Source organism: Pelodiscus sinensis, chromosome 4 (genome assembly GCF_052426305.1).
Source record: "Pelodiscus sinensis isolate ZL-2025 chromosome 4, ASM5242630v1, whole genome shotgun sequence".
Lineage (NCBI taxonomy): Eukaryota > Metazoa > Chordata > Testudines > Trionychidae > Pelodiscus > Pelodiscus sinensis.
The window spans coordinates 45,043,917-45,062,225 of record NC_143055.1 but is presented as its reverse complement, the minus strand read 5'-3'; the positions used below and the strand labels follow the sequence as shown (position 1 = coordinate 45,062,225).

Sequence of the window (18,309 nt, the reverse complement as noted above, 5' to 3'; positions counted from 1 at the left end):
CAACCCCCCACGTTTGTGTTGGAGTGGGAGATGTGAGTGAAGGATAGTGTGTGTTTGTGAGAATGACAGATACACACTCTGGCTACGTCTAGACTGGCATGATTTTCCGCAAATGCTTTTAGCGGAAAAGTTTTCTGTTAAAAGCATTTGTGGAAAAGAGCGTCTAGATTGGCACAGATGCTTTTCCGCAAAAGCACTTTTTTTGGAAAAGTGTCCGTGCCAATCTAGACGTGCTTTTTCGCAAAAAATCCCCGATCGCCATTTTCATGATTGGGGCTTTTTTGCGCAAAACAAACCTGAGTTTGTTTTGCGCAAAAGGACTTTTGCCCGAACGGGAGCAGCATAGTATTTCCGCAAGAAGCACTGATTTCAGACAGTAGGAAGTCAGTGTTCTTTCAGAAATTCAAGCAGCCAGTGTAGACAGCTGGTAAGTTTTTCTGCAAAAGCAGCTGATTTTGCGGAAAAACTTGCCAGTCTAGACGCAGCCACATGAAAGTGACAGAGATTTGCATTGCTAAGCTTCCTCCGTCCCCTTTTCACTGTGTGGAGAGAGATCCTGACATCAGTGCCCCCCTCTTCTCGCTCCCACACTCTGCACAGCAAAAGCAGGAGGCTCTGGGGAGCAGCTCCAAGGCAGAGGGCAGGAGTAGCATGACAGTAGGTTGCATGAGCAACGGAAGCACCAGTGCTTGATAGCTTCCTGGCCAAACCAGTCAAGATAACTTGTCAGAGGTTCCAAGTTCTACCATTAGATCCCGATTTACTAGTTGGTGACCACTGATCTAGAGCAATTTCATTCCTGAAAACAAGAAGAAGGGGGAGAAGTCTTTGCATTGCCAATAAACACTGACCCAAAAGTTTCAGGGGACACTAGAAAGTCAGACAATCCCTGGTGTTACTCTATAATTTCTGATTGCTATGTGTATTATATTGCATACACATATACATCTGCACATGCTAAAGAATAAGAAGTGTCATATCTTTGTAAAGAAGGGGAAAAGGATATTTTTTGTGATTTACAGCAACTTCAAATATTTGCAAGGTATATTGAAGTGTATGCAGGATATATGCATTGTTATTATTCACTTTACTAAGCACCACTCATGAGTATGAGGATAGAAATTAGCTCCAAACATTTTTATTACCAAAAGAAATCAAGTTTCAGATGTAGCCACATTAGACTGTTTCAGCAAAAAGCAACAAGGAATCCAGTGGCACCTTAAAGACTAATGAATTTATTATGACATAAGCTTTCATGAATTGCAACTCACTTCGTTAGATGCATGAAGTGAAAGAAAAAGAAACAGATAGTTGGGATACAGAGATGAACTAATTACATCAGAGCTAATTTACTCAGAGTGGATGTGGATAAGAAGGTGAGAATACTTAAAGTGGAAAATTATTTATTGTAATGAGAGCCATTTCCAGTTCCTATTCAGATCCACTCTGATGGTGTCAAATTTGCATATGAATTTCAGCCTAGCAGTTTCATGTTACAGCCTGTTTTTGAAAATTCTTTGCTTGAGGATGGCAACTTTCAAGTTGAACTGTGTCTCCAGATTTCTGGTTTGAGCTTTGAGATTTTGTTCTCACCCATGACTACTTCAGATTTGGGACAATTTATACCTTAAAGTTAGCATCACTCCACACAAGAGATCCACTTGCTGGATGCTACAGTGCAAGTAAGTGATGATCACAAACACTACCCTGTACCAGAAATTTACTAAACTCTATACTTACCTACATTCCTCCAGCTTTCATCCAGAACACATTACACAATCTATTGCCTACAGCCAAGTCCTAAGATACAACTGCATTTACTCCAATCTCTCAGAGAGAGGCAAACACCTATACGATCTCTATCAAGCATTCTTAAAACTACAGAACCCACCTGGGGAAGTGAAGAAACAAACTAACAAAACCAGGTGGGCACCCAGAAGTCACACACTACAGGACAGACCCAACAAAGAAAGCAACACAACTCCAGTGCCCATTAATTACAATCCTGTTAAAACCTCTTCAATACACCCTCATCAAGAGCCTACAACTTATCCCAGATGACTCTCCCTTGCTCTCACAGACCTTAAAAGATAGGCCAGGCCTTGCTTACAGTCAGCTCCCCAACTTAACTAAGCTATTGTCATCAACTTAGGAGAGCAGGATTAGTAAAATGTAACAACTCTTAAATACAATGTCAGAGGTATGCTAGATAGTGCCATTTTGATCTTACTGACTTGTACCACATATCTGTGGTTGTATTTAAAGTAGGTAGTGACAACAGTGCAACTATCACCACAGAGCTTCATTAACAGTACTAGATCAGAAGAAACTGTTTTGGTGGAAAATAATTATTTCCTTTTAAAAAGATGACATCGTATGTAGTAACTGGAATATTGGAATGTGTGGCCATGTGCATTCCACTCAAGGAGCACATGTGCTCCATGCACCTGGGACTGACAGTTTTTCGTTAGCTGTGTTTGTTGGTCTGCACCTATGTGCTTCTGCTCCTTGTACTCATGCTTCATGAGGGGTCACTGTCATGTCATAGCAAAGCAACCTAAATTTTTTTTTAGAAATTGTGTATTTCCTCTCATATACATTCAGGAAAAAGAGACAGAGTTAATGAGATTCCTGAAGGATTTTGCCCTCTGAAGGCAGAATGCCAAGGCTGGACCAACATCCAGAGTGTAACTTCTTTGGCAGCATGGGATTTTAGACTGATGACCCACTTCAGATGGAATTCCAAGATTTCTGGAATGCATTCACAATGTAACATCAAGATCAGCTGGACAACACCAGTGAATCACAACTATCTTGACAGCTGAGGAACAACTATAATCAGCGATGTTTTGTCTTGTTTGATCTCTCTCGAGATTTGAGAGAGGAGACACAGGAGTGGGTTTGCATACATCAGCAGTTCCAGTCACCATAACATAAATGCATCTCTTCTGACATTGTGGGCTCTGGCTGCTCAGGAGCAGAAGCTTGGACTTTTTTGGTTTCTTGAGATGTGAAGAGATCCCAGAAGGAGAATCTCCACTGTTAAAAGATACTCTCTTCCACCAAGCCATGTGGCTCCTGTTCGAGGAAGATTAAAACCATGAACCCCATCTCACCACCAAAGTTGCCATCAAGTGGGAAGCTGTATCTTCTGAGTCCACCACTCCCTTAGATGTACACAAATATTTTTTCTACATTCTTTTTGGATTAGGAATGCCAGTGTCTGGAGAACTGCAGACTATGTTGGCCAGTCCTAAAATGACCTCATTGATTGACAGTGCCACTTTATTAGGAGCCACGCTGTGAAGGACATCCAGTAACTTTTGAGGAGATTCCTATACTTCTTCAAGAGCATATAGAGCATGGGTAGGGAACACATGGCCTGTGGGCTGAATCTGGCCTACTGCTTCATTTCATCCAGCCCACAGCAAGAAGGGTGATCAAGGAAGCTGTGTGTGTTGCCCTTATTCCCAGCACCAGCTCCATGCAGGGCCGGCTCGAGCCATTTTGGTGCCCCGGACTCCAGGCGCATTGCGCCGGCCCCGGGGCGCATGGCCCCACCTCTGGGCTCACAGCGCATGCGCAGGCCTTTCCCCCAGGACAAGCGGCCCCGCCTCCGGGCACATGACGCATGCGCGGGCCCGCCCCTGGGGCGCTTGGGCAGACGCACGGTGCATGCGCTGCTGAGTCGGCCCGGCCTCTGCCAATGGCGCACAGCCCAGGGCGGGCTGCGCCTGGCCGTGCAGGGCCCTGCGGCTGCGGGGGAAAGGGTGCTGCTGGCTGGTGCTGTGGGGATTAACACAGCCCCCACCCCGGGCGGCCCCTGCAGCCCGCCGGGAGCCAGGTGCCCCCCCCCATAGGTTGGCACCCAGGGCAGCTGCCCGGCTAGCCTACCTCTTAGTCCGGCCCTGGCTCCATGGCTTCCATTGACCAGGAATCCTGGCCAATGGGAGCTGCAGGAGCGGTGGTCTGTGGGTGCGGGTAATGTGCACCACACAGAACTGCCTGGCCCCTCTGCCTAGAGGCCAGACATGGAGTCCACTTTCAGGAGTAGTACGGAGTCAAGGCAGCCAAGGAGCCTGCCATATCCTCCTGCACCACTCACTAGGAGATGCCCAAGCTAAGCGCACCCAGCTGGAACCCACACTCTGAATTCCGTTCCACACCTCAGCCCCTTGTCCCAGGTTGTAACTAGGGATGTGAGATAGTGTAATTGAATAGTTGCGTAACTGCATGAAATTTTAGTGGCTACACGACTATTTGTTAGTCCCCAGAGGTAGGACCAGCAGCCAGTGCACTTCGACCCCATTTCTGGGGAGTCCCCTGTCATTCTGCACTGCTGCCTCTGACCCTCCCTTCTCTCCTACATCCCAGCCCCTATCCCAGCCGTGATCCCCTTCCCATCGTCTGAGCTCTCAATCCCAGCCCAGAGCACCCTCCTATACTGCTCATCCACAGCCCACCTCAAAGCCCTCATATCCCTGCACACTCCAGTCCCTTGTCCCAACCCAGTGCCCCCCTCAGTCCCAGCTCAGAGCTCTCTCCCACACTCATATCTGGCCCCACCTCAGAGCCCTTATTCCTAGCCAGAGTCCTCACACCCTCCTACATCCCAACTCCAATTTTGTGAACATGCATGGCGCTCTATAACCTGATGTGGCCATTGGGTCAAAAAGTTTGCCCACCTCTGGCCTATAATCACCAGGGCTCGACAAACTATAGAATCTACTCGCCCATGGGCGAGTAGATTTCAGCCGTACGCTCTGTTTACTGGTGGCGTGCACCTGTGCAATGCAGCTCTTGTGCTTTCGCAGTGTGGGGCTGGCGAGCGGCTTTTGCCGCCATTTGTCAAGTCCTGATAATCACACAGTGCTACCACCTCATCTGGTGAAGATGATGATAATCCTGAAGAGACAAGTGGCTCTGTCAGGATCTTCCTCCTCAGAGTGTTCCTGAGGGGGCTGAGGTTCTTCTCCATGCAAGGATGCCTGTCTCAAACTCCCATTCTGTCCATCTGCATTCCAGATGTCTCACACATGGATCCCAAGTCCCAAATAAGCGATCACAAGAGAAGGGTGCCATTGGCTTTGGGCCATACAGTCTCCCCTGTGGGAGTGAGAAGGTGCCCAAAAGATTTTTGAGTCTCCATCAGGGCTGAATTCTCATGTTTTGAAAGACTGAGGAAGCTCTCCCACTGATCCGCAATTCATCATTGTCTGAATTCATGTGGCTGATGGGTTACTCAAGAGCATGACCAACATACTTTGCCCTTGGATGGGATAAGAGCATCACTGAGACAATATACACCAAATGCAGTGATCATCAATGACTGGGAAGGCCTAGGGCAGACCACAAATATTTTGAATCCTGGACAGGTCTTGGGCACGCTAACCACCCTTGGAGGGTGTCAGGGGCCCCCCGCCGCGACTAAAACAAAACTAGCTATTCAATGATCTAAGGTAAAAATTATTTACAGTTATATAGGAAAAAATGCTAGCAAAAGCTGTGGATGTTCAGTCTCGGTAATGGACTGAATAGAAGGGCAATAGAAATGGCAGGCCTGAACTGCCCCTTATGTCTTTAGCTGGGAGCATTAGAAAGAGAAAGGCACAGTGTGGATGAATGGACGCTGCCAGTGAAAAATATTCCAGTCTCAGGCTCATGGTGCACATGAGCACCGTGAGTACACACTGAATACACACAGAGACCATTACATGAAGAAGAACAGTAGGTCAAAGGACAGCTATTTTTCTTTTGACCCTCCAAATAAATGTTTAAATACTATCCAGTTAAAGTCTACAAATCTACAGAATATTCCTGCTTTCTTTTGCTTACCTTGTTGATCAGAGTTTTGAAGAATAACTTGGCTGGTCTCAGGTATTTTCTTCAAAAATGGAAATAGTATAATCCCTTCTTGTTCTGGAGCATTTGACTTCATTACCTACCCAATTTGTTTAAGAACAGGCATTAACATCTAGAAAGCACCATGTTTCACTGAATAAAATCATAGAACTGGAAAGAATATCAAGAGATCATCAAGCCCACTCCTCTGCACTCATTGAAGACCAAGCACCATCTAGATTATCCCTGACAGCTGTTTGTCTAACCTACTCTTAATCTCCAATGCTAGAGATTCCACAACCCCCCTAACATGGACACCATTTCAGATTCTGGTTGGGAGAGTGTTACTTTAACCATGATTCTAGGGGCTACTTAGGCACTTGAAAACTCTAGTTTTCTCGCAGATAATTTAGCAGTTAGCTGACAGGAGCCCTGTATCTAATTCCTATATAAAACACAGATAAAATAAGTATTAGACCATTCAACTCTAATAACATGTTCTCGGCAAAGAGCCTGTGTAAACTCTGCTGTTTTTGTTGACAGAACTGGCTTCTTCCTGTATCCCACAATGCCTAACCTGTTGAGTTTTGATCTCACTGCCCTGCAGGCGTGCACCCCTCTCCTTTCACAGCTCCAGGGAAGGATCTAATAGCTGAGTGAGCTGCTCTGTTTAGGGAACAAACAAATTGCAAATCATTGGACTGCTCCTGTTCTTCCCTGCACTAAGAATAGAGAGGCAGGCAGACCGCACTGCAGGGGGACAGGCTGCTGTGTTGCTTTGCCATTCCTCAGCACGGAGAGCTCACAGAGCTACTCATGATGCTGTTCCTGGCAGCTGAAAAGGCTGTGGGAAAACTGAGGGGGAACTCCAAAGGATGCACAGGGATCCGCTCTGCCTTCCCACAATATGGCTCACATTGTTGATGACGGTATCCCCATCATCATGTGGAGATGATCTCTTGACAGAAGACGCAAGTGTGAACACCCTCTATCGATTTTTGTTTTGTTGACTTTTGGGGCATTAACATAACAGTTGTTGACAAAACTTGTTAAGTGTAGACATATCCCCCAGCTGTGTTGCAAGTAAGAGATCTGTCTGGGGCTACGTTGAGTAGATCTCTGGTACAAAATTCAGGGAGGTGGAAGTGGACTAGAGTCCTCCCCACACCTTTTTAAATGGCACCCTGTCACTGAACAACTTATTTCAATGCTTAACCACCCTTACAGTTACGAAGCTTTTCCTAATGTCCAACATAAACCACCCTTGCTGCAATTTAAAATCATTGCTTCTTGCCCTATCATCAGAGGTTAAGGAAAAGAATTTTTCTTGCTCCTCCTTATAACAACCTTTTAGGTATTTATTTTAAAGCTGCTCTCGTGTCCCTACACTTCTTCTCCTTTCCAGACTAAACAAATCCAGTTCTTTCAATTGTCCCTCAGAGATCATCTTTCTAGGCCTTTAGTAATATTTGTTGCTCTCTTCTGGACTTTTTGCAATTTATCCACATATTTCCTGAAACGTGGCGCACAGAACTGGACATAGTACTCCATCTGTGGCCTAATCAGTGTGGAGTAAAGCAGAAGAATTATTTATCATGTCCTGCTATAATGCTCCTGCTAATGCAGTCTAGAATGATGCTTTTTTGCAAAAGCATAACAAATGCTAGCATACAGAATTATTCAGGTCCTAATACCACTATAGGAAGTATTTTCACTTATCTTTTTGAATCAGGACTTTGATTCTAAATGTTTGCTTACATCACTTTGGTGTAATTTTATAATATTTAACATCTGTGGGGTTTTATTGTTATTAAACCCCATGTGATATTACTACTTCCCTAGATGCCCCGGCTGCGACTTGTCCAAAGCTGTTGCCATTTCCCTCAGTCTCATCAGAGACAATCTCTTCCTTAGCCACATGCACTCACTGAACATTTAAAGGTGGCTGTAAGGGCAAACATCTTTCTTTCACATTCTTCAGATACTCTGCTTCCCCAACACATGGAAATACAAGATATTCAAACCTGATTGTGTGGTCTGCTCCAACCACTTTGTGGCACTGACATGGAGCAAAGTGACCAGTGGAGAATTCCTTCTGGAGGGGAAATTCACGCTGACATAAAGGCAGCAGGTCTGAGGCTGACAGTTGTTCCCCACAAATATAGCATAGGAAGTATGACAAGAGAAGAAGTTAGCATAGTGGAACTACACTATGCTACACCTTTCGTCCACTGGTAGAAGGTCCCTAACACTAACAGTGTAAATGTTCCCTCTGCTGCTCTAATTGCTGCTTGGAGCAGGTGGTGCTGAACCAGGAAGCTGCAAATGAACTGAGGCATAAGTCTGCAAATACTTACTATAGGGTGCAGTGTTCTAAACTATAATTAGTCCCACTGAGTTTAACTGGCCCACTTGCAACAGAAAGTACCCATGTTTACAGCATTTGCAAGCTCAGACCTATGGTTCAATGCATATAAGAATACCAACATTCAATTCTTCCATGGGGAAGGAAGAAGAAATTTTTGTATTAAAACAGTAATTCAATGTTGTTCACTAACAGGCTGCTTTGATTAAATTCCTAATTCAGTAATTATATAAGGCAAAGTAACACTCAGCTTATTAGCACTGAAAGCATTTCCATGGCAAGTTCTTAAATATGTCCCCACTCCCATCCCAATGCTCTTCTGTATCACACTACCTTCTGTGTAACTAGGATTTCTGCTTCCTTCTGTTCTGTCTCAGTCTTCTTCAGATCTTTATCTTTTAATGCTACTTCTTCAGAATGGGAGCTAGAAGGGAACTCCACACTAGGTATAGCAGGGTGGGCACAAGTAACAGTTGTCTTCTGTTTCTGTTCTGAAACTAATCCACACAACATAAGAATCAGAATATTTTTACATGACTTAAAAAAAATCAGAAAAAAACAATTATGTAAGCATTTAAAGTTTTAAGAATGCTTTTTTTGGGTGGGCGGGGGGAAGGGGAGGGAAATAGAAGGATAAAATAAAAAGTCAACTGTAATGTTTCCTTGCAATCAGAGTGACTGTGGAATGGAACTGGAAACTTATCTGTGCTTAAAACATCCCTCGGAGTAAGCAGAGCTCATTCCTTCAAAGAGATATTGTGATTGTTCTCAAACAAACAAAGACAAGAACATTGCAACTCAAACTGTCTAATCATCAGTAGATGACACCACAGATTTACCTGTTTTTTCTATTAAAACAAGAAAGTACACTTCCTTTGCTTTCCCAGTGCCTGGCAGAGAGAAAGATGGTTGGCTGAGGCTCAGTTCACATAAAATAAAGATGATGCCAGCTGCTTGGGGAAAAGATCTAGACAGAAAGGCAAGGGAAGCTGCTTCTCTCTCAAAAGATACAGCAGAACCTTTGAGTTATGATCACTAGGAAATGATGGTTGTTCATAACTCTGAAAGTTTGTATTGCTCAACAAAAAATTATGGCGTTCTTTCAAAAGTTTACATTTAAACATTAACTTAATTCAGCTTTAAAACTTTACTATGCAAAAGAAAAATGCTTTAAGCCATATTAATTTAAGAAACTGGTTCGTTTCATTTGATCTTGTCAAACTTTTTTTTTTTTTTTTTTTTTTTGCAAACTTTTCCTTTATTTTAATAGTTTAACAACAGTTGGTGTGTTGTTTGGCTTTTGTTTTTTGCTGTTGCTGCCTGTTGAGCACTTCCAGTTTCAAATGAGGTATGTGGTCGACTAGTCAGTTTATAACTCTTATATTAATAACCCTGAGGTTCTACTGGAAACAATTTAGGGAATACTAGTTACTCCTGAAATTCAAAGGGATTGAAAGTGGCAAAATACTTTTTCTCCTGCCTACACTTAGTATGACCATTTCTGTCAGATGTGGATCTTCAGCCTTTATTACCTCTGCATTTCATCATTAATAAAATAAACTTCACTGTGTTTATTTCACAACTTGAAAACCTGCACTGTGGCAGAATTTGGTCTTCTAATCATTTAATCATGAGTGCATTACACTAATGTACTACAGGTGCTACACTAGCTGTCAGATGCATTCAAGGTGTAGATATTAAGCTTTACTGGGATGGGATTTATTTACCTAAAAGCCTGGGCTCTTTTCTCCTCTCTGTGCACCATTAAAGCAGCTGAATCAGCTGTTGAGTCCTTGCTAAAAGTCCCTGTTTGAACATCTAGGAGTTGGAAGCAGAGGGTTCTCAATGGAGGGCAGAATGCACTTCTTTCATTGAGATAATGGAGCTCAAATTGGTTAACCTTTAGCTCCAATGGTTAGTCATGCTTTTACCTGAAGGATGGGAGGGGTATTCTTATACTCTTCTTATGGGCGAGTATGTCATTTACTGAAATACAGTAAAACTCCAGTTGTCCAGCATCCAGTGGTCTGGCACTCCTGATAGTCCGGCACCACCTGGAACCCGGAAGTGCTCCAGGCAGCCGGACAATTGGAGCTGCTCTGCCCCGGGCTTCCCCGAGTCAGCCACTGGTCAGTTTCAGCAGCAGCTGGCTTGGGGATGCTCGGGGCAGAGCAGCTGGGGTGCTGCCAGGTTGGTCCCGCAGCGCCGAGGAGTAGTGCTACAGGACTAACCCTGCACCCCAGCTGCTCTGCCCTGGGCATCCCCAAGTCAGCCGCTGCTGAAACTGACCAGCGGCTGACTCGGGGAAGCCCAGGGCAGAGCAGCTGGGGTGCTGCCGGGTTGATCCCACAACACCGCTCCCCCGCACCCCACCCCAGACCCCTCATAGCTCCCCCCTTCCGATAGTCCAGCATATCTGATAATCCAGCACCCCCTGGGTCCTAAAGGTGCCGGATTATCGGAAGTTTACTGTACCCACTTCGTATAGTTTCTGTGCACCTGCACCAGGATAAATGGTGATAGTCACATTTTAGAAATTTAAAATTAAATTAGCACGATCTTATTATGAATAAGTAGTAAACCAAAGGCATTTTGGGATGTAATTTTTTTATCGACATTGCTATTAGCAAAAAGTACTGTAGCTTCATAACTTTAAAACTAGTTGAGAAAAATCAGTATTATGATTGTATTTCATTTTGTCTGACCAGGAGACATATGAAAAGCCTTAAAATAAAATGTCAAGGGTGAATGCAATGTTGTTGATGCCATACACATATATTTATGAACACTTAGAAATACTGGCTTGAACACCCTCTTGGTATATTTCCTCCCTTTCTTCAAAGTCTAGGCTAACCTACTGTGAGGTGTAATAGTTTATTCTCATTTTAGTTGTTGACTTTGGTGTGCAGGTGCTGTTGGGTTGCTTGGGAGCTACAGAAAGTCAGACTAGAATAGATTGTAGCTCCTTTTGGTTTATATACTCTGTGTATAGAAAAAAATGTCTTGAACCAAAACCATTATTGCATTATCACTAGTTTCTATTTTCAGTATGTTCTGGACACACTGCACCTAAATTTAGAGTTATTCAGATAATGAGATGTAAGTTACACAATGGACATAACAGGCATCAGGTAAACTTGAAAACAGTGTAATTACAGGCAGTCCCCGGGTTACATGGATCCGACTTACATCAGATCCCTACTTACAAATGGGGTGAGGCAGCCCCGCACTAGCTGCTTCCCCCCAGCAGACCAGGGAGACGCGAAGCTAGCGCTGCCCCCAGCAGACCAGGGAGACGCGGAGCGGCTTTTCTCAGCAGACACCTCAGCTTGAGAATAAAGGACTGAGGGAAGTGAGGTGTGGGAGAATAGAACTGAGCTCTGGAGAAATGTTTGGCCAGAGTTTCCCCTACAATATGTACCAGTTCCGACTTACATTCAAATTCAACTTAAGAACAAACCTACAGTCCCTATCTTGTACGTAACCCGGGGACTGCCTGTATACCTTATCTGGACAAATATAAGCTCAGCATTTTCTCATGAGGCCTCTAGATGTCACTATGAATGCACTCCTCTTGACAGCAGGAAGGAAGAAAAAAAAATCCACAACACAATGGATTTTTAGGAGAATAGGCTAAAACAGTTTAGCAGCAACAAACCTGGTGAAGCAAATCCCAAATGCATCATTTCTGTCCTTCCAGAATCAACTCCATCTTTTTGGTTGATTGGTTTAACTTCTTCAGTGGAGGAGGTCTGCAGAGAACAATTTCATTGAAATAAAATGGCGAGAGTACAAATACAGTTTCAGTCATTTCCATTTTGCTGCACTAGCTTCTTCTCTGTAATGCATTTAAGCTGAAATTCATCTGTTGAATTGAGCCCAAAAGGGTTGAATCTAGGGATGTTAATTGTTATCCAGTAAGCCTCACCCATTAAGGGGTGAGATACCAGTAACGGTTAACTGATGCGGGCTGGAGCAAGTTACCACCCACCGCAGGCAGGGGTCTGTTCCAGCCCCTGGAGGCCTCCAGTCTGGCTGGAGACCCCTCATCTGTGGCAGGCCCAGCCCAAGTGTGCTGTAGCCAGGGGCACTCCACTGTGGGCAAGGGTGCTCCAGCTCCTCCAGAGCAGCCCATGTCTATGGCGGGATAAGTGCTGTGGCGGGGGCAGGGAGGTGTATTTGTGCACTTCAGCCCAGTCGGGCTGGACCGACCCCCTATATGTCCCCTTGTTTAACCAGTTAGCCATTTAAACTTAACAGTTAACCAGTTAACTAATTAAACAGGATTTTATATCCCTAGTTGAAGCACTCAAGAACAAGTTTATGAACAGCATGGACTATTTTTGAGTTACACAGCCTTAATTTCTTCAGCTAATCATATATCTTCCAATGCTGTAGCCCCCTGTTGATAATGGCCTTGGAGCAGTTTGTTAAAAAAAAAAAAAAAAAAAATGAAAAATATCTAGAGTTGTGTTATATGGAGTAATCTATAGCTCATTTGATGAATTTACTAATGAACCTGCAAAATTCTCTGGCTATAAAAATTGGAAAAACAAAGTACTTCCCTTATATCAATGCTGCAAAAAATACTTTGTCTAAACTGAACTTTCCATTGTTATCAAAAGGCATGAAGCACTTGGCACATTATTAAGAGAGGACTGCAAAAGCCAACTTCCTAAAGTAGGGAAAATTTCATTGTAGGAACAAACCCAAAACGTCAAAAGAATGATAGTTAAATTACTGTTAAATACACTGTTAAATTACTTAGCATTTATATACAGGCAGTCCCCAGGTTACGTACAAGATAGGGACTATAGGTTTGTTCTTAAGTTGAATTTGTATGTAGGTTGGAACTGGCTCCAGATTCAGCTGCTGCCACTGAAACTGACCAGGGGCTGACTACAGGAAGCCAGAGGCAGAGTTGCTCTGCCCCCAGCTTCCTGGAATCAGCCTGATCAGTTTCAACAGCTGCTGAATCTGGAGCCTGGGACAGAACAGCTGGGGCGCTGCCCAGTAGGTTCCCACAGGACCAACCCGGCAGCACCCCAGCTGCTCTACCTGAGGCGTCCTGCAATAAAAGCCTGGTCTGCTGGGGGGGGGTGGAGGCGCACTAGCTGCGTTCCCTCCCCCCCCAGCAGACCAGGGAGACCCGAGCAAAGCCGCACAGGCGGAGGGACCCCACTGCCCATGTGACTTTGCTCCTTTGCCCCCGAGCAAAGCTGCACAGGCGGCGGGATGCCGCCTGTGCGGCTTTGCTCCTGTCTCCCTGGTCTGCTGGGGGGGTCCAGCAAAGCCGCTGGACCCCCCCAGCAGACCAGGGACACCCGAGCAAAGCCGCCGCCTAGTCTGCTGGGGGGGTCGAGCAAAGCCGCCGCGGCTTTGCTCGGGTGTCCCTGGTCTGCTGGGGGTGTCCAGCAGCTTTGGTGGACCCCCCAGCAGACCAGGAGCAAAGCTGCCCAGGCAGCGGGGGTCCCGCTGCCTGGGCAGCTTTGCTCCCGGACAAACGAGCAAAGCCGCCCAGGCAGCGGCTTTGTTCGGGTGTCCCTGGTCTGCTGGGGGGGTCCAGCGGCTTTGCTGGACCTCCCCAGCAGACCAGGGAGACCGGGAGAAGCTTTTCTTGCCCCGGAGGACACGGGTGGTGACACACCGCCCGTGAGCTCAGAGGCGAGAAAAGCCCCGTTCGTAAGTGCGGATCCGACATAAGTCGTATCCGCGTAAGTCGGGGACTGCCTGTACATACATATATTTCCCCATTAAGCGGGGCAAGGAAAACCATTATATGTCAATTATACATCTATGCAATATTTCTAGTAAGTAATAATAAATACAGAAGTTTCAGAGGGATAGACGAGTTAGTCTGTATCAGGAAAAACTTTAAAAACAAATAGTCTGGTAGCACTTTAGACTAACAAAACATGTAGATGGTGTCATGAGATTTTGTGGGCACAGCCCATTTCTTCAGATGACTGGAGTGTTGGAAGTCCAGAACCAAGGATAAATAAGGGAAGAAGGAAGGGGTAGGGGAAAAGGAAAAACCATTTTTTGGAAGGGGGGGGGAAGAGAGGACATTGGGTAGGTAAATTTCAAAGGGATAGCCAAGCCAGTCTGTAACAGGAAAAAACTTAGACAACAAATAGTCTATTAGCACCTCAAAGACTAAATAGTTAAAAGAGGCTGATAAGAACCATTAGTTTGCACTAGGAAAGGAAGAGTACTAACACCAGATTCTACATAGACATCAAGAACTATTGGCACCTTCATTGTTTGGTTGGTTGGTTGATAATGTACGAGCCATCCGCATCTCCGGTATGCACTTTCCCCACCATCTACCTTGCTCCCACATGTTCCTATCTCCAGCATGTCCTTATTCACTCTTCACTATCAGTCTCCCAGGCCTATCCCTGAACCTTCAGCATTTGAGGCAGAAAACTGTCCACCTGGCTATGTGGACACTGAAAGCAAAGTCTCTCTTTCTCTTAGGGTGTGTCTAGACTACAGAGTTTTGTCGACAAAAGTGAACTTTTGTCGACAAAACTATACCTGCGTCCATACTACCACTGAGTTCTGTCGACATAATGTCGACAGAACTCAGCAGTTTTGTCGACGCTGGTAAACCTAATTTTACGAGGCATAACACCTTCTGTCAACAGAATTTCTGTCGACAGAAGGTGTTATTGCATGTAAACTGTCCTTTGCGTCTACACTACCATGTCGACAAAGCAGCTTGCTTTGTCGACAGAACTCAATGTAGTCTAGATGCTCTTTGTCGACAGAAGTTTTGTCGACAGTATCTGTCGACAAAACTTCTGTCGACAGAAGCCTGTAGTCTAGACGTACCCTTAATTCTGGCTCTTAACATTATAGCAGCAAAGAAGAGCAATTGAAGGAAAAGTCCATTCTCAGCCCAATGGTACAGTCAACTCTGTGGGAGCAAAATACGCTCAATAGAGAAAGCATTTGGAGAAGTTTGTTGCTAGCCTCTAACAAACCTCTCTGAGGAGGTTGAAACAGAGATTTTTATCATTTTGTAAATTTGACAACTTTGGATGGATTTTCATGGTGAAAGCAAACAGGCAATCTCTCACCCCAACACAAACTCTGGGCTCCAAAACAAGAAGTTCTGAGTGAAACCCTTATTAACATGTTTTGCTAACATTAAAAGACTATATTTCCCATTCCAGCCTCACTCTTGGAAACTGCTGAATTGCTTTAACTGAAGCTTTCCAAAATAATTTCAGCCTGAAGCAGGCTCTCAGCATGGAAAATTTCAATGTGAATGGTTAAACTCTGACAAAGTTATAAACAGCTGCAAACAGGGTCTTATTATGGAAAGTGTTAGGCAACTATAATTTTGAGCTCCACTGCCAGCTCCACCTTTAATATTTGCATCCAAGTAAGAAATAGATTAAAGAGAGAGGATATCTGACATATGGATGAAGACACTCACTATTGCAACTTTTTAAAAATGGAGGAAAGAGCTACATGGTGCAGGGAAACCAACTTTTGTAATTATGTTTGGCAGAGGTCATCTGTTCATGCTTGTGAAACTTAATTCTCTTCAGATGCTCAACAGCGAAATATCTGCAACAAGCTAAATAATAGTGCAAACAAAAACAAATTTTAGAACAAAAGAATATGCGCAATACAGTCCAGTTCACTGGAAAGAAACCCTGCATTTCTGGTACTCTGTATGATGCTAAATTGTTTAAGGTATTTCATTGTTATGTTACTGTATTTTGCTCACGTGTATCTTGTATTAGAAATTCTTGAATCATTAATACAACTGATGTCCCTTCCTTTATGCTATATATTTTGCCATATTTCATACATATGCCAATTTTTAAACATAAACCATTCCATAGGATCATAGAATACTAGAACTAGAAGGAGCCTCGAGAGGTTATCAATTCCAGTCCTCTGCACTCATGGCAGAAACAAGCCACCAACTAGACCATGTTGTTACTATGTATGAAGCTGAAGCAATGTTAAAATATGTCAACATCTTTAACTGCATCTAAAGAAGTGTTCTATACAGTGTATTTTGACCTGCATTTGAAAATGTATATCTAGCTCACAGGCATGTGCACGGGGTGTGCCGGGTGTGCCCAGGCACACCCTAATGTCTCGGGCCAGCTAGCCCGAGCCATTTTTGTGCCCTGGGTCCCACCCGCCCCAGCAGCACCGCGCGGCCCAGCAGCACGATGCGGCACCCCTGAGGCACCCGGGAATGCCCCCGCCCAGCCCAGCAGCCCAGGTGGTGCCCTTGAGGAGCCCGGGGGTGCCCCCGTCTGGCCCAGCAGCACAGCGCGGCACCCTTGAGGCACCTGGGAGCACCCCCGAGGTGCCTGGGAACACCCCAGCCCATCCCGGTAGCACCGCACGGCGCCCAGCCCTGCAGAATCGAGTGGTGCCCCGGGGGCGCCCCCGCCCTGGGAGTGCCCCTCCCCGGCCCTGCAGCTTAGGCTGGTGCTGACCCCAGCCCTGCAAGCTGGAAGGCAGAAGCTGAAGGTAAGGGGGGGGAATAAGAGGAAGGCGTGGGAGAGGCGTGGGGAGGGTGGAGGAGGAAGAAAGGGAAAGGGATAGAAGGGGCTTGTACGGAGGGGGAGGGGAAAGGAGGAAGAAAGGGGAAGGCACCAAAGGGACAGGGTAGAGGAGACACAAATGCTAGGGGGTGTGGAAGAAAACATTGTCCTCACTCTGAGTTTCTAAGCAACAAGTAGCCAGAGGCAGTTTTATTACGAGCTGCAGCAAGGGAAAATGTTTTCTTCCACAGGGGGGAAGTGGAGACAATGAGGAAAAGGGCAGGAGGGGAGGTGTCACTGGGAGGGGGGACAGGATGATATTGGAAGAGGAGAGGTTAAGGGCATTGGGGATTGGAGGGGGAGGTGCTGGAAGAAGGCTTGACAGAAGGGGTAGGCATGAGGATGTTGGGGTGGAGCAAGTCATGTGTGAGGGCACAGGGGCATGAGGGGAATAGGGGCATGAGAGTGGTGAGGGGATGGGCATCAGGGAAAAAAGAGCAAAGGGGGCAGGGGCAGTGAGGGATGGGGGAGGCACCAGGAGGGTGCATGGGTAAGGGAAGGTGCAGGTGCCAGGGGACTCTGGGGGTGAAGCAGAAAGGCAGACACCTGCAGGGGAGGGACCAGCACCAGAGGAGAGAGGCGAGGGAGGTGTTAGATGAAGGGATGAGGAGGGGTATCTCACATGATCAGAGTGGGGCTACTGGAGGAGTGGGCACAGGGAGGAGAAAAGGGCTGGTGGAGGAGGGGCAGGTCTCAGGAAGCCTGAGTGCAGTGAGAAGGCCAGGAGTCAGGACAGCAGAGGAGGATGAGGGGTTGGGGGGCAGCAGGCACCAGGAGAGTTGATGGAGCAAGGGGAAGAGACATGGCAGCAGAGGGGAAAGGTAGATATTTATTAATAACTTGGGTGCCACAATGGCACATCCAAACAAGCCACATGAATTCAGTACTGTTGCACAACACGAAATTCATTCTGCTCATGGGAGGAAACTCTTAGAGGGAACACTTCCCCCTTGCAGCCTCTCCACCCCCGCATTAATGCCACACACATCGGATTAATGCAATTGCAGGACAGTTGCATGGGGGGGGTTGGGGGGGCCAAACTAATCCCTATTGGTAGGAGGATAGTGGGAAAAGTCCTTGGGTCGGGGGTCACATAACACTTTTTACTTTTGGTCATGTGCCCATCTTGCCCGGAGAGGGGCGTGGCTAACGGGGGTCAGGGGTGTGGCTAATGGGGGTCAAAGTGCATTTAAAAAAATTCTTTGGGTGCACACGCTAATGAAATGTGCTGCGCACGCCTACGATCTAGCTCTCGAGTAAAACATGGTTTTCATGTATCTTGCAATGGGTACCATGCAGTCAATGTTCTTTGCATCTCTTAAACTTTACTTCAGTCAAATGTGGGTGGGCAAAATTGCCACGTAGGATGGTCTCAAAGCAGACAGGACAGCACTGGAAGGAGTCACCATAAGTGCACAGGAAGAGATGCCATTGGATGAATATTTATTCCAAGCCAGTGGCAAAAAAAACCCAACCCTTCTAGGGAGGTACGGAGGTGCTGGCTTTATGAACCCCTGTAGC

The 18,309-nt window shown here is 45.8% G+C and overlaps 1 protein-coding gene across 14 annotated transcripts in view; it reads right to left on the bottom strand.

Moving 5' to 3' along the window:
* Positions 1–18,309, bottom strand: part of LIMCH1 (LIM and calponin homology domains 1) — a 281,384-nt gene that overhangs the window by 32,924 nt on the left and 230,151 nt on the right. For all 14 annotated transcript variants that reach the window (XM_006111913.4, XM_075930517.2, XM_075930518.2 and 11 more), the window contains 3 exons: positions 11,865–11,958; positions 8,540–8,703; positions 5,836–5,941 (listed from right to left, as the gene is read on the bottom strand). In XM_006111913.4, coding sequence (XP_006111975.3) covers positions 5,836–5,941; positions 8,540–8,703; positions 11,865–11,958 — 364 coding nt within the window. The remainder of the gene's footprint in view (positions 1–5,835; positions 5,942–8,539; positions 8,704–11,864; positions 11,959–18,309) is intronic.